This window comes from Peromyscus eremicus, chromosome 1 (assembly GCF_949786415.1).
Source record: "Peromyscus eremicus chromosome 1, PerEre_H2_v1, whole genome shotgun sequence".
NCBI lineage: Eukaryota > Metazoa > Chordata > Mammalia > Rodentia > Cricetidae > Peromyscus > Peromyscus eremicus.
This window is the reverse complement of record NC_081416.1, coordinates 55,781,211-55,797,072: the sequence shown is the minus strand read 5'-3', so window position 1 is coordinate 55,797,072 and position 15,862 is coordinate 55,781,211. Positions and strand designations below refer to the sequence as shown.

The 15,862-nt window shown below is 57.0% G+C and overlaps 2 protein-coding genes across 2 annotated transcripts in view; one reads left to right on the top strand and one right to left on the bottom strand.

Moving 5' to 3' along the window:
- Positions 1 to 15,862, top strand: part of Pc (pyruvate carboxylase) — a 93,310-nt gene that overhangs the window by 72,775 nt on the left and 4,673 nt on the right. Inside the window, exons 2-10 of the mRNA XM_059263271.1 lie at positions 482 to 617; positions 745 to 929; positions 1,079 to 1,244; positions 1,360 to 1,505; positions 1,645 to 1,762; positions 1,912 to 2,063; positions 3,324 to 3,442; positions 6,185 to 6,347; positions 8,360 to 8,542. Coding sequence (XP_059119254.1) covers positions 482 to 617; positions 745 to 929; positions 1,079 to 1,244; positions 1,360 to 1,505; positions 1,645 to 1,762; positions 1,912 to 2,063; positions 3,324 to 3,442; positions 6,185 to 6,347; positions 8,360 to 8,542 — 1,368 coding nt within the window. The remainder of the gene's footprint in view (positions 1 to 481; positions 618 to 744; positions 930 to 1,078; positions 1,245 to 1,359; positions 1,506 to 1,644; positions 1,763 to 1,911; positions 2,064 to 3,323; positions 3,443 to 6,184; positions 6,348 to 8,359; positions 8,543 to 15,862) is intronic.
- Positions 10,379 to 13,191, bottom strand: Lrfn4 (leucine rich repeat and fibronectin type III domain containing 4). The gene is made up of 2 exons (XM_059263282.1): positions 11,757 to 13,191; positions 10,379 to 11,232 (listed from the first exon to the last, which is right to left on the bottom strand). Exons 1-2 carry the CDS (start codon positions 13,103 to 13,105, stop codon positions 10,671 to 10,673), a joined length of 1,911 nt encoding a protein of 636 aa, XP_059119265.1. The 5' UTR covers positions 13,106 to 13,191; the 3' UTR covers positions 10,379 to 10,670.

Sequence of the window (15,862 nt, the reverse complement as noted above, 5' to 3'; positions counted from 1 at the left end):
AGGCATGTGTCTCTGTGACTAGCCTCTTGACTTGCCCTTTTGGGCTGTCATGAATATTTTACAGTAGAAGGAAGGTCCAGACCTCTGCTTGAAGAAAGCTGTGTTTTAGCTGAGAGCCAAGGCCACCTCCTGAGAGAGCAGGTTGACAAGAACAACACAGGGAAGAAGTCCATATTGGATGTTGGTAGAGAATGAGGGTAGTGAGCCTGGGCACAGAGCATCCAGGTGCACACCAGCCCTGCCTGCACAGGCCACTGCAGCCTCTGAAATGTAAATGTTGTATTGAGTATGAGGCTGTTAGGTTGAGCTGAGCTCCACTGGGCTCCGTTTGCTTGCTGTCCAGAGCTCCACCACAAATGGAATTGGAGATGGTATTGTCTTCTCTGTTGTCTTCTGAGGGTTGGGGTCCCTCTATCTTTCTGGATTTGGGGTGCTCAGTGCCTCGCCTGCTCTAACCTGGATTCTGATTGCTCCTCCTCAGATGCTGAAGTTCCAAACAGTTCGAGGGGGCCTGAGGCTCCTGGGTGTCCGCCGCTCCTCCACTGCCCCTGTTGCCTCCCCAAATGTACGGCGCCTGGAGTACAAGCCCATTAAGAAAGTCATGGTGGCCAACAGAGGTGAGTACTACCAGTATTCGGGGCTTGGGGTCAGCCTAGCCTGGCCTCCTCATCGCTCTGTGCTGCCTGTCTCCTTTGTGTTTTTCTCTGGACCCAGGAGTCTAACTGCTTACCCTGCTTGTCCTAGGTGAGATTGCCATCCGAGTGTTTCGTGCCTGCACAGAGCTGGGCATCCGCACAGTGGCCATCTATTCGGAGCAGGACACAGGCCAGATGCATCGGCAGAAAGCTGATGAAGCCTACCTTATTGGTCGTGGCCTGCCTCCTGTGCAGGCCTACCTGCACATCCCAGACATCATCAAGGTGGCCAAGGTAGAGTCAACTTGGCTTAGGAGATGCCAAGGTTTCCTGAGGCTGGCCGAGATACTGTGCTGTGCCCTGCACTCACACCTATCAGCAGGATGTGTGTAGGGGGTGGAGGTGGAGCCCAGCACACCAGGTGTTTCTCCCACCACTTACAGGAGAATGGTGTAGATGCTGTGCACCCTGGCTATGGATTCCTCTCGGAGCGAGCAGACTTTGCTCAGGCCTGCCAGGATGCTGGAGTCCGGTTCATTGGGCCAAGTCCAGAGGTGGTGCGCAAGATGGGAGACAAGGTGGAGGCCCGGGCCATTGCCATCGCTGCAGGTGACACACAACTCCTCCTGGGCTAGTAGAGAGGAGCCCGTGTGAGAATTTGTTTCCCTGACATGATGTAATAGAGATTTAGCCTGTTACAGAGACCCCTATACCCTTCCAACAGGTGTCCCAGTGGTCCCCGGCACTGACGCTCCCATCAATTCCCTGCATGAGGCCCACGAGTTCTCCAACACCTATGGCTTCCCTATTATCTTCAAGGCTGCCTACGGAGGTGGGGGCCGTGGCATGCGGGTTGTGCACAGCTATGAGGTGAGCGGGGCAGCACCTATGCTAAGGGCTGGGTGCTAGGCAGGCACCCCCTGTGGTGGACTCTGGGAAGTGTGCAGAGGTGGTCACAGAGGGTACAGAGCTGGTCCCATTGTCTGCCTGGCCTTACCTGCCCTCTTAGGAGCTGGAGGAGAATTACACTCGAGCCTACTCAGAGGCCTTGGCAGCTTTTGGGAACGGGGCACTGTTTGTGGAGAAGTTCATTGAGAAGCCACGGCACATCGAGGTGCAGATCCTGGGTGAGTGGGGAGTTGTGTGAAATTGGAGAAGCCTAGATCTCCCTGGTTACAGCAGCAACCATTGGGACAGCAGCCCAAGGGGCCAGTGGGCCTGTAGGAGGGGCACTTGGATTCTAGGAAAGGCTGAATCCAGTGTTTTGAATGCTCAGGGGACCAATATGGGAACATCCTGCACTTGTATGAGCGTGACTGCTCCATCCAGCGGCGGCACCAGAAGGTGGTAGAGATCGCTCCTGCTGCCCACCTGGACCCCCAACTTCGCTCACGCCTCACCAGTGACTCTGTCAAACTTGCCAAGCAGGTGAGGACATGCTCCTGGGGACATGAGCCCATTTTTGCAAACTTTCTTGGTACCTCTGTCCAGATTTTCTCATGGCTTAGGGGTACAGGCATTCCCTGTAGAAGGAAGAAGGGAGGGAGGCTTTGCAGGGAGGGAAGGGTACAGACATTCTCTTGAGGCTGGAAGCAGTGCTTGTCATCCTCGGTGATAGCAGAGGTGCTGGGCTCCAAGGGAGGTGCACTGGCCATTCCTTCTACTCTGGCTATATAGACTAACTTTTCTGTGGCACCAGCTCACCCCGGTCACTGTAAAGAGAACGAGAGTCCTTGGATTCTGGCAAAATTATGGCATGTCCTCCTTGCTGGCTCCTAACCTCCGCTGCAGTATAACCCATTCCCTCACAGAGGTGTCTGCCAGTCTCTGTTGGGCTGGTAGAGTGGATTCTGGGTATGGAGGTGCAAGTTGTGTCCATAAGCAATGGCCTGCCCCAGTCTGGCCTGGGAACACTGGCCATGGCAGCAGGGTACCACCTGTGCCTTCCCACCTCAGACTTCCCATCTCTGGACAGTCACACTGTCCCAGGTTGGAGCCCAATGGCATCCAGGGCTTAGGGTAGTGGGAACAGAGTGGTTTGAGACAAGGCTCAGCAATGTGAGCAGAGGCGCTGTCGAGGTCTGGTAGAGCTGGGGTTGCCTCAGAGGGGCAACCTCACCTTGGTCTTGCTCTGTTCTTCAGGCCAATGCCATTAATCATATCAGCTCAGGCTCAAAGGAGTGGGTGTGTTATTCTGGAAGGACCAGAAGTGGAATGGAAGGAGGGTTGCAATCCAAGTTAGCATCACCATTGCTAGTCCTCAAGTGGCATCACTTGAGGTGATGGCCACAGTGAGGACACTGGTCGGAGATGACCGCAGAGTAGCACAAGAGGAAACTTCTGAAAACCCTTCTGCAGTGGAGAAGTGGGCTGGGAGGCCCAGGACTTCAGGCCTGAGGGAGGAGGCAGCTTCAAAAGCAACAGGGAAGGTCTAGGGTGGGTTGGGGGATGTCTTTACCCGGACTTGCTGGGTGTGGCCTGGCCTTAGTAGCTTCCAGTGGAGCCTTGAGCCTGCAGAGTGTTGGAGTGGAGGTATATGCTGGGTCCTGGGTGCTGGCCACTGCAGAGGAGCTGATGGTAGGTGGCTGGATTGCTACAAGCTGTTCTGTTCCAGAACCTGTGTGCTGGGCAGGCTTGTGTGGCACAGCCCTGACCCCAGGAACCTCTACTTACTGGCCATCCCTGCAGGTAGGATACGAGAACGCTGGCACTGTGGAGTTCCTGGTGGACAAGCATGGCAAGCACTACTTCATCGAGGTCAATTCCCGCCTGCAGGTGGAGCACACGGTCACTGAAGAGATCACAGAGTGAGCACAGGGCGTACGCTGGGGCGGGATGGGAAAGGGTCTCCTGGAGGCGGCAGCCGAGGCTCACTTGCTCTCACTTTAGTGGACCTAGGGACTTCACTAAAAGAATTCTTATGAGGGTTTCACGTGGTTATTGTAAAAAACAAACACAAAATAAAAACAACTCAGAGCTTACCCTAATAATAAGGATGCTAGGTGCTACCAGGCACTCCATGGGGCCCTCCTAGATGTACTTGTGAGGAAGGGACCCATCACTCCATTTTTCAGATGAGTGAACCAAGGCTCAGAGAGGAAGAGAATTTTATACAAGTCCACACAGTGGACTCAGTCTCTCCAGCCTTGCCTCCAGCGCTGTGACATTTCTTATGCCTAGGCATAGCCTTTAGGTATTTCTTCATCTTTGTTTATTATGTAGTTTTATGCTGATTAGACATTTATATGGACTTAAAACAATTTTTTGAGATTTATTTTTGTTTTATGTATGAATATTGTCTCAATATGTCTGTGTACCACGTGTATATAGTGCCCATGGAGACCAGAAGAGGGAATAGATCCCTCAGGACTCGAATTATTGATAGTTGTGAGTGCTATGTGCATGCTAAGAATTGAATTTAGGTCCTCTGGAAGAGTAGCCAGTGCTTTTAACTGCTGAGTCATCTCTCTAGCCCCTTAGATTAAAAAAAAAAAAGATTTATATATTTTATTTTTATATGTATAAGTGTTTGCCTATATGTATGTATGTTCACCACAAGTGTGCCATATGCCTACAGAGACCAGAAGAGGGTGTCTGATCCCCCAGAACTGAAGCTACAGAGGATTATGAGCTGCCATATGGGTGCTGGGAACCTAACCCACATCCTCAGCAAGAGCAGCCAGTGCTCTTAGCTGCTGAACCACCTCTCTAGTCCCTAGAATTTTTCTTTTTCTTTTTTTTTTTGAGACAGGGTTTCTCTGTGTAGTTTTGGAGCCTGTCCTGGATCTCACTCTGTAGACCAGCCTGGCCTCGAATTCACAGAGATCCTCCTGGCTCTGCCTCCTGAGTGCTGGGATTAAAGGCATGCCACCACCGCCCGGCTCCTAGAATTTTTATTCTCCTTTAAAACTTGCTATTTAGCCAGATGTGGTGGCAGCAGGGGCAGGCAGATCTGGCTAACCTGGTCTACATAGTGATGGACAGCCAGGGCTGTGTAGAGGAGACCCTGTCTCAAAACAAAACAACAAAGGTTTGCTGTTTGTTGAAGGCATCCCAGACCATTATTCTTTGTGAATACTTTTAGTGGACTGTTCCACCATCTGTACATGTAATAATTCTGTTGTCCTGTTTTCTGTTGGACAGTGCATTGTTCTGGCTTTTGTGGTTCAGGTTATGTCTATTAACATCTGTCTAAATTTGAGCCACGGCTTCCTAGAAAATTTGTATCAGAGTATTCTCCCACAAGTTTTGGGTATAGACTTAGAAAATCTACTTATTTTTACAAACTGTGAAAATAGCTTTCATTATTCCAGGATACATATTTTGAGCCATTTAAGTAGTAGTAATCCTTGGCACTGGACCAGTTCACCTTACCATGGAACACTCCTGATCCAGTTTTCTTCTTGGCCCACTCAAGACGAATGATGCTGTTGCCCAGTGGCTGCCTTTGCCTAGCACGTGTCCAGAAGCCCACACACTCGTGGCTCCCGAGGGTTGGAGCTGGAGTCACAGTATCACCTTCCAGCCACCTTCCCCGGTCTATGCCTTGGTGCTGCTCTGGCAAGGATTTGCTTGCTCAGGTGTCAGGGTCCCCAGGTCTTGAGCCATGTGCAGGCTGGGCTAGCTGTGGCTTCTCTGAGCCTCAAGCTCCTCTGATGGGGGAGTGATACCGTGGAGATGCAGCATGCAGGCAGGGTCAGTGGCCTGCAGAGAGGGTGCCGTGGTGACAATCATTACCACTCTGCCTTCACAGGTGACATGGAGTATGGAGTACTGGCCATGAGCCTCAGACCCAATATATGAAACCTGGAGGGCCTTGTGTTAACAGCTTTGGCCTAGACTGGATACCATTCTTGAGAGTGGCTGTTGCTCAGCTAGGTTCACACAACCATGCAAACAGGGAGAGCCCTCTGCTCTGCATGTGCCTGAGGAACATAGTGTCCTGACCATGTCTCACTTTGCAGGCCTCCAAAGGATGCAGCTCCCTGTTTTCATTTGTTTGGCTTTGATTTGTTTTTTTTTAGATGGGGTCTCCTGAGGTCCACATTGGTCTCAAGTTTGCTATATAGCCAAGGGTGACCTTAGATTTCTAATCTTCCTGCCTCTACCTCAATGCTGAGATTACAGACATATACCAACATACCTGGCCTTGTGATTCTCACTTGCAGCCTGCCCTCCCTGCATACACAATGTAGCCCCCATGCTCCGAGAGTGGGTGTTCCAACCCTGTGACCAGGACCTCTGCCTGTACTTCCCATCTTGGTGTCACGGGCAAGCAGGAGTTTGCAGATCTTAGGGCAGGGGCAGGCAAAGGACAGGGCTGTTGGAAGAGGCCACCAGGAGGGTGAAGGGCAGGTGGATATCTGTCTTCTGGAAGCTTCTTAGGAGACTTGAGCAAGCAAGGCAGGCTGTAGGACCACCAGGTAGAGGACCCCAGGCTGTTTGGGCTAAGAGGGGGATGCAGCAGCATTGGCCTGTGTGAGTTATGGAAGCCCTCCCCCCTGCTTCTCCTCATTCTCCTCCTTCCCTGGTGTCCTCCTCATTTGCAGCGTGGACCTGGTCCATGCTCAGATCCACGTGTCTGAGGGCCGGAGCCTGCCTGACCTGGGCCTGCGGCAGGAGAACATCCGCATCAATGGCTGTGCTATCCAGTGTCGAGTCACCACTGAGGACCCTGCACGCAGCTTCCAGCCCGACACTGGCCGCATCGAGGTAGGTGACGTAGCAAGTGTGACCCAGCTCCAGCCTGGGTTGAGATTCTTCACAGCCTCCCCTGGTGCCTAGGTTATTACCCAGGGGTCCAGATGCAGCTGCTTAGAGCACGTGGGAGCCCAGGACTGTCCTAGAGTAAGGGAAGACCATTCCACAGAAAGCTAGCAGAAAGCCATTCTGGGAATGGGGGGCAGACCAGCTTAGGGGACAGCTGTGGGCCCACAGATGTGAAGCCTTGGCCCTGATGCCCTGCTGGTCTCTATCCTGCCTTCTATCAGGTGTGAGGGGTGGCTGGCAAGGCAGGACCTTGTGGGGAGCAGAGGATTGGGATCTCTGTAGCAGGGTGAGTCTAACAGAAGGCCCCTTGGGAGTAAGCAAGAGTTCTTTGGAGGGCAGCACTGAGGGACTGAGAAGTTCACCTCAGCTCTGCCCATTTTCCCATCAGGGTTGGAGCATTTGGGCTCAGTTGCCTGTCCCTTGCATTCCCTCTCCCTGCATGTCAGCAGCACTCCCTACAGATACAGGGCACCAGCGGCACTCAGGGTTGGCACTGGTATCCAGGGCACAAGGGCAGCAACAATGAGCGTGAGCCAGACTCCAGAACTGCAAAAATGTCCAAAAGTAATATGGTGGAGTGGAGCAGGGCTGGGGTGCTAGGTCAGTTCTGATGGCCTTGAGAGCCCAAGGGCCACCATAGATGACCACCCATATTCATTTCTGAGTCCCTAGGTGGGGCATCCCTGGGCTGGTGCTGCCTTATAGCCCTGGCTCTTTTGCCCTAGTCTGGAAAGGGGCAGCTGATGGCCTGGGGCTCAGAAGAGGCTGCTGGGCTGGTTCCTCTCCACCTCCACCTCCACCTCCATGGCCAGGGGCTGGCTTTAGAGCCGGTCACCACAAGGTATTTTTAGCTGGTGGTTCCTGCACACAGCTGAGTGTCCACCCTTAAATATTGCATGAAGTTCTTCTTTATTGAACACAGCTTGTGCCCTTAGCAGCCGAAGGGTGATGCTGAGGGTGTTCCCAGGCCAGTCCCTCTGGCCTCCTCTCTCCCTTGATTTCTTCCCCACCTGTCACCTGCCTGTCCTGAATGAACACTCACCTGCGTGTGCAAGTGTAGCCACCCCAGACCCCGGACCCCATTTGTGTCTGCCATTTCCCCTCGGCGTGTCTCTCCTGTGTTTCCTGGACGAGCTCAGGTGTGGTTTCTTCACATTTCCACGTCTTCCATTTCCACGTCTCCTTCCTTCCTCTCTGCTCCTTCTCCCACCCTCCCTTCAGGAAGAGGGAATGTGAGTCGATATCGAGGCCTTCCCCTCCCTCTCTCTTTAAAAACAAACAACAAACCAAGCTGGGTGTGGTGGTGCACACCTGTGATTCCGGCACTCAGAAGGCTGAGGCAGGAGAGTCATCATGAGTTCAAGGCCAACCTAGGCTACGCTGTAAATTCAGGCTGGCCTGAGCTACATAGTGGTGTTTCAGAATCGGAAAATGAACCAACCAAAGCCTTCCTCGGTCAGCCTGCCCGTCTCCTTTTCTTGCTTGTGGTCCTGTGGTCTGTGTACTTCTGTCTGTCCCAGGGCTGTTTGGTCAGGGATTGCTTTAGCTGCTTCATGCCCAGTGAGCAGCCGGTAGTGGGTATTGTGTGCTGCTCCTGGAATGATGGTGGACAGAGACTGGGTCTGCAAGGAGGGAGGGTGGTCGGGCAGGTGGTGGAAGGCCAGTGAGATGTGGCCCTTCCTTCCCACCTGGGCTGCTGACTGGGCTGTTCATGAACCAGGAGCCTTTCGGGGCATTTCCTCCTGTGTCCCGGCCTGGCTGCAGCACCAGAGTGAACGCATGGACTCAGAAGGGCTGTGGCCTGGGTCTGTTGGCAGAAGTAGAAAGAAACTTGACTGGTCAGGGATAGGCTCTCTGGGTAGCCTTGAGCTCAGCCCTCTGGGGGGCCATGCTGGGAGCCCAGTTTACCCCCAGTTTCCGTCCAGCTGCTGACTTGTGCTTCCTTCTGGTGACAGGTTTTCCGGAGTGGCGAGGGCATGGGCATCCGCCTGGACAATGCCTCTGCCTTCCAGGGGGCTGTCATATCACCCCACTATGACTCTCTGCTTGTCAAAGTCATTGCCCATGGCAAAGACCACCCCACGGCTGCCACCAAGATGAGCAGGGCCCTGGCTGAGTTCCGTGTCCGAGGTGTAAAGGTGAGAGGTCGCGCCTTCCCCTGCCTTTGCCCACAGTGGGTCCATTTGGTCACGTATCAGGTGTGTGGCCCGCTTGGTCCTTGCCTTGCTCTTATTGAGGTGGCTCTTAGCCTCAGTGACACAGTAACCTCTCCTAGCTGTTCTCAGACTGCTGGTGCCTGGACCCTGCTGGGTCTCTGTGTAAGTATGGATCCCTGGGCAAGAGCTGTAGCCCTGATGGATGAGCTGAGACCATCTGCCCGTTCCCAGCTCTCCTGGCCTGGCATCTAGAGTGGTAGGTGCTTCAGAGTAGCCAAGAAACATACGAGGGAGGGACTGGGCTCTGGCCACAGTGGCCGCCTGACAGCAAGGGCCTCGGCGCGCCCATCACCTCCTTGTTGGGCTCCGTTTCTAACAGGTTTCCGCAGCTAGAGACACATCACAGCCGAGAAGTGCTGCTGTCCTTTGAAGCTAGCACCTGCTCAAGTGTTCCATGGGGCACCCTGGGCTTCGGCCCCAGCCCTGTGAATTCTCCCCTCCTCATCCAGAGGCCCCCAGAGGTGCTCTGGCCATGTGGGCAGGGCTGGTGCTGACCTCCTATCTGTGACCTCTTCCGGCCCTTGATCACTGTTAAAGCTTGGTGGCTCATGGGCCCACTGTGACAGTGCTGTGCCCATAATGGCCAGTCATCTTTCTCACTGTTCACAGGTCCTGTCAGTGACACAGTGGGCTTAAAGACCTTTTGGAAAACCTTGTGGGAAGAAGGGATGTTTTGAGCCTGTCCCCCACAGCCTATCTTAGAAGGAGTCAGTGTTTTTCTAGAGGTTAGGGTCTGCATTCTGCTGTTCAGAGCTCACAGGCTCTGTTGAGGTCCATGTCACCCTGGGGGCAGAGGTATGCTGTAAAATCAGCTCCCTACATCCTAGATTCACTGGCTCATGCTCTGGGGCCTGTCTTTCTTGGGGCTGACCAGGGACGGGAGTGGTTGTTGGGTATACACTGAGCTGTCCCCAGGTTTGAGGTTGTGATATCTCTGCTTATTTTTCCCACCCTTAGCGCCAGGTACCCTGAGCCACACAACCTGACATCCCTGTCCTATATTCCAGTGCACTCAAGATCCCAGCATCCTCTTCCCAGGATGAGAACAGGGACAGCAGGGCCCATGACCACAGAACAGCAGCAGATCTGGGGCCTGCCTGTCCCCTTCCTGTGTACATCCTACCTTATGTCTGCCCTCTCCTATGTCTCCTATCTCTTGCTTATTTCCCTCAAGGACCTTAAACCAGCATTTCTCTAGGTCATGTCCAGGTATGTTTTGGTGCCAGGAGGCTGGGTGTGTGTAAGCTTGGCTGCCCACTGTGGACACAGCAGAATGTTCCTCAGGCTGCTTGGCAGGTCTGGAATACCAGTGTCTGCTTCTAACTTTCATTAAGCACGTAGGTGCCTGTACAGGACCCATCTGAACAGTGTGGGTCCACGGGTGTGGGAGGGCCAAAGCAGCTGGGTATCAACAGGCTGCAGCAGGTCAAAGCCAGCTTTCCAGGAAAGCCCAGCATACAGCTGTGTATCTTAGAACAGCTGGGTGGTGCCATCTCACACAGGACCTTCCTGATGGTCCTGGACTCACGCCTGCCTTCTGGCAGGACCAGCAGACACCAGCTCTTGACTGCTGCCCTGGACTTCCCTATAGGCTGGCTGCGAGTCTTGGACTATGAGGACCACCTCTGCCGGGCCTGGGCAGCTTTAGCCTTGACACCAGTACTGGTCTGTGTGCTTCCCTCCCTCCCTCCCTCCCTCCCTCCCTCCCTCCCTCCCTCCCTCCCAGGGACCAGGCAGAATGAGACCAAAGACCTACACTGAAGTGTCCCCAACAATTTTATTATAAATAGAAACAAGACTCCCTCTTGGTGGCTGCAGCCCCTGCCTTGGTGGCTCTGAGCACCTGTTGGTGGGACCTGTCCCTTTAGTCTGGAGGCCAAAACCAAGGAAAGGGCTTGCTGTCCCACCAAGTACTTGGGGAGCCTGAGGTACTGAGGATAAAAAGCAGAGTGGGGCCCAGGACCGTGCTGCCCACCCAGGCTGGGTGCTGCCACCTGGGCCCAGCAGTGGCACTGCTCCTTCCTCAGGGCACGAAGAGGCTGCCCTCCTGTCACACCACACTCTCCTCCAGCCGCTCTGTACTGCCCCCCAGACCCCGGCACCCAGCTCCCAGCAGCCCCCCATGTACAGAGTGACTCCGCCGGGCCCAGGCTCCTCCCAGGCGCCTGGCATACCCGTAGCACCCACCAGTGTCTCCCAGGTCCAGGGAACAGCTGCGCTGGGGACGGGGTGGAGGGCTCCGTGGTGGGTGGCTCTTGGGCATGGGGCTGGTGCCACCATTGGTCTGGGATTGGACATGGCTAAGTTTGAGTGGCAGGCGGCCATTCCCAGCTCCCCGGCCCCGAACCAGCAAGGCCACAGTGAAGACCAGTAAGGCGGCCACTAGGACCCCACCTACTGCCACAGTCAGGGTCCCGCCCAGCACATGGGCCTGTAGGGCATGGCACAGGGGTGTGGCTGGTAGCGTGGAGAAGTGGGCACAGCCCAGCAGTCTGGTGGCCGTGAGGTCGGAAGGCCCGGCAGCAGGTGACAGGGCCAGCAGGCAGAGGTCGTAGTCAGCACCAGGAACCAGGTGCTTCAGCAGGAAGTGGTGACTGGAGGCCGGTACGATCCTGCAGGCAAGGGCAGGTGGTCAGAGCCCCAGGGTGGGGTACAGCCCCCATTCCCATCTCTCATGTTTGCCCTAGACAGCCCCTCAGGCCTGAAAGGCCCTGTCAACACACACAGGCCTGTGCTCCCTCAGGAAGGCAGACGATGACAGGCATCCATATGTAGGACAGTGTCAGCGCACAGACAGGTGTATGCACTGACAGGCCTCAGGCAATAGGAGTTGTGGCGGGGTGGCACCAAGCAGAGACAGAAATACCTGAGGGCGGGGGGGGGGGGGGCAGGTGCTTCAGCAGACACACACCCACGCTGCCATTACTGATGGTCAGGAAGGCTGGCACACACAGCCACACCTGAGACCCCTTCCTCTGCCCCAGGCAGCCGGCTCAGCCATGCTCGAGAGTTTAGAAGTTTAGAAGGAGGGCAGGCACAAGCCTGGAGGGGACAGGTAGGACTTGGGGACACAGGGTCAGCAGGGAGGCCTAGTGAACAAAGCAGGCTGAAGGGCATGTGGAGGGCCCATCCTCACCGGTAGATGAGGGTCTCGTCCTCGCTGCTGTTGTACTGGATTTGGAACATCCACACGGGGTCAGATGGCCGCCCCGGGCCCCAGCTCACCAGGCCAGAGGTGGCAGTCACCTCCGTCACTTGCACAACTGGCTCAGACTCTAAAGTCCCCTCGCCTTCGGCAGCAGTTCTAGCAGAAGCAGCAATGTCCGAGGGCCCAGGACGGCCCCCCTCAGCACTGGTGTTCCCACCATGGGGCAAGGCCAACACCCGGAGCTCCACTCGGGCTGTGGCCTCACCGGCAGGGTTGGTGGCAATGCAGGTATAGGCCCCTGCATCTCCAGCGCCTGTCACCCCAATCTCTAGGGTGCCATTGGGGAAAGCCCAGGCTCGTGAAGAGTTGCCAACCAGCCGGTCATCAGGGCCAACCCAGTGCATGGTGGGCACAGGGTCACCAAGGGCCCTGCACCGCAGAGTAGCCCGCTGGCCCTCTAGCACCCACAGGCGCTGTGTGTGACGGGCAATCAGCGGAGGCTCGCAGGAGAACTCTCCCTCAGGCACTGCCCAGAAGTAGCGTCCCGCCAAGGCTGGTGGTGAAGCGCAGGTTTCCAGGTCATCAGGCCGGGCCAGCCGCCTCAGCCACAGCAGCTCACAGTTACAGTGCAGTGGATTCCCGCTGAAGCTCAGCACCAGCGGGGAGGGGGAGGCCTCCGCATCCCGCCCTCGGGAGAAGAGTGGGTCAGGTGCCAGTGTGGCCAGGCGGTTGGAGGTGAGGTCAAGGCGGGAGAGCTGGCTAAGCTGGGCAAAGACACCCGGGGGTAGTGCATCGATGAGGTTATGGTCCAGGTTAAGGGTATGCAGGGCAGGCATGGCACCTATGCCAGCCCAGGGAACCTGCCGGAGGTTGTTATAGGACACATCCAGGTCCTCGAGACTGTCGAGGAAGTCATCAAAGGCCCCTGGCGCAATGCGGCCCAGCTGGTTGCCACTGAGAATGAGGTGCTGCAGGTTGACAGGCCCCCGTAGGCTGCTGCTGCCCAGCTCCACCAGCCTGTTGCCATCCAGATGCAAGGAACGCAGACTCTCCAGGTCTCCAAAGGAGCGGGCCCCAATGCGGGTGATGGCGTTTCGTGACAACGTCAGGTCCACCAGCCCTGTCATGTTGCGGAAGTCAGGTGGTCCCAGGGCCTGGATGAAGTTGTCAGCCAGGCGCAGTTCAACTGTGCGCCGGTCCACGTTGGGTGGCACAAACAGCAGGCCTCGGTGGGCACAAAGAGTGCTGAGCGACTCGGACAGGTTCTGGCACACGCAGGGCAGCGGGCAAGCGGCGGCTCCACTGGCCAGCAGCAGCAATAGGAGTGGCGGGGCCATGGTGAGCTCCCTGTGGGGAAGGGCCACAGCCCCGGGCACAGGTGGGGCTGGGGCAAGTGCCCACTTGTGCCCAGGGCACGGTCCCAGGAACCGGGGAAGGGTTGAGTAAGAGGCTTAAGGAGGACCCCAGGGAGAAAAGATGGCTGGGGCTGCAGGCTCAGGCCCCCCAGAGTAAAGGTCACATTTCCCAAGCAGTTGAACAGAATCCAGGTACCAGGGACAAGGTGAGGCATGAGGCAGGAAGTGGAGGAGGGCCAAGAGCAGGGAGGGTCCCGGAACTTCCTTCAGGCATCCTCTGGAATGGGCAGCCCCCTCCCCCCTCCGTGCCTTCCCCTTCGTGGCTGCTGAGGACTGCGATCCCCCAAATCCCTGGCGTGGACTGTGGCTCCTCCCCGGGCGGGCCTCCCGCTGTACCCTGCCGGGGCGGGGGAGGGGGGCTCACCTGGTGTCCATCGTTCAGGGGGCGCGGGCCGGCCTCCCCGCGGGCCCAGCCGGCCTCTGCCGACTCCAGGCCGCTCTCTCGCGGGGGGGAGGCCCAGCCCGCCAGCCGCGCGCCCTCCGGCCCATGGCGCTCGGGCCCTCGGCCCCGGCTCTCTCGGCTCCCGGCACCTTTTCTCCGCGCCGTTCGCGGTGGCGGCGGCGGCGGCGGCGACAGGCAGGCGGGTGCGCGCGGGCGGACACGCGCGCCGCGGACACGCACGTGGAGGGCGGACCGGGAGGGGCGCGGGGATCCACCCGGGCCCCAGCCCGGCTCCCGAGGTCACGGGGACACGCTGCCACTGCAGCGCCCACGGGTGGCTCTCAGTCACGCCCGAGGCCCGGCCAGGCCCGTCGCGCTGCCCCACGGCGCTGCCGCAGCACACTCACCCTGGCACGGGCGCGCGCGCCCCGGGCCACCCTGGCGCCCAAGCATCCTGCGCTGCTCAGGCGGGCGCCGCGGCTCTGCAGACAACCAGACAAAGCGCCAGCTCGCAGGCCCCTTCACCATCTCCCAGAGACGGGTCTTTGTCACATGTCTCTGGGCACCCTCCCCAACACGCCCACATATGCTCACACACCCACACGTCCCCGCACCCCGGCAGGGCCGGGCGCAAACCCGCACAGTTGCTGGGACCCTCGCGTTTACAGACACACACTGAAGGTCACAACCGTTCTGCATCACCGAGTCACGTGAAGGATCCCCCCACAGGCCCGGGCCCTGGGGGGCTCGGGTGGCGCCCCGAGCAGGGCTTCTGCGGGTGGGGCCTGAGGGCTCGGCCACGGGACTGGCGTCGCGCCCCGCCCCACCGCGCCCCTCCCTCCTCTGCTCGGTCTCCCTCCGCCCTGCCCGGCGCTCCCCAGCCAACCGGCCTCCGCCTGCAGCCGGATTGGTCTGCGCTGCGCGCTTTCCCAGCAGGCTGGCGGTGGCACGCTGTTTGAAGCTGTGCGTCAGTGGTCCTCTCCGAGTCGCTGCTCCGCCCCCCTTCCCCGCGGGGCCTCTTAGGGAGTCTGGCCCGAACGGTCCAAGATGCAAGGTGGCTTCAGAGCCGCGGCTTGGATGAGAGTGCCGAGGACTCAGAACCAGATCGGGCATCGCGGTTCTTGTTTGTCTCCACCATCAAGAGTGGCTCACCTAGTTGGCATGGGAAGTTGTCACCTTCTACGGAACATCTCCTAGGCCCTAGACTACCTGGGCCCCTTCTTCCTATTCCTCTCCCTCCATACCTGGTTCTCAGGAGCGTGTGGTTGGCAGGAATCCAGGGAGACAAAGGCTGGATTCTAGTCCTGCTTGGTACAGCTGCGCAGCCTTGAGCAAGTTACTTAACTACAGAACAGTTTCCTAGCGGAGACCTAGGCTGGCTCTTAATTGCCTGTATTATTCACACCTAAGGGAGTAGGAAACCGCGCAGCTTGAGGGGCTTAAGTTCGTGCCGCTGGAAGCCACTGCCTGGATTGTTGCTGTTGTTGGGACGCCTCAACTTTTACAAAACAGTTTGGCTCTTTAGTTTGCTCATCTGTGATGTGAGGCGGTGTCAGATACTTCCCCTAAAGAGTTCCCTTCACTCCAAACATACACGAGTTCTAGCATCTGCCATGTGTTGCCCTGTGCTGGGAGCCAGGTGGTTCCTGGCCCTGTTCCTACCACTCTGGAGCTTCCAGTAGAGGCGGTGGTGGTGGGAGGCTCTGAGGATCCGTCTCATCTTATGCAGCCCTGGGTTCTTCAGATGCTCTGGTCTCTATTTTTTTAGGGCATGGGCAAGTTTCCAGAAGACAAGCAGATGCAAGGCACTGATAACTGGGCCCTGCTTTGTAATCTTTAGTGACTTCCTGTCAGGAGCTGGTGGGCAAGGCACCCCACTTGTCCAATCTGTTGGGCAAAGGTGGCAGTGTTGAACAGAAGAGATTAAGAAGAGTCTAGGATTTGTCATGGGACAGAGGTCCAGTGTACCCAGTCACACAGGAAGCTAGGGAGCCAGGGTAGAAGACAAGACATCCATCTACCAGATATTTGGGGAGCAGAGGATGCAGGGCTCTTTGAGGAATGTGGAGATGCTGGCCACCGTTCCACCTGGCTCCAAAGACAGAGGCTGTCACCACGGGAGCAGCAGGTCCAGATCAGGGCTTCCTAAGGACAGTGGTGTGTGAGAAGTGGCAGGGTAGAGGAGGTCCGGGAGGAGTGTTAAGGTGGGTGCCGTTAGCACGACAGTGGGAGGATGCTGTTGGAATTAGGAAGAGGGGATCTCATGATAGTGGGTTCAAGAAGCATGGTTGGTGGGG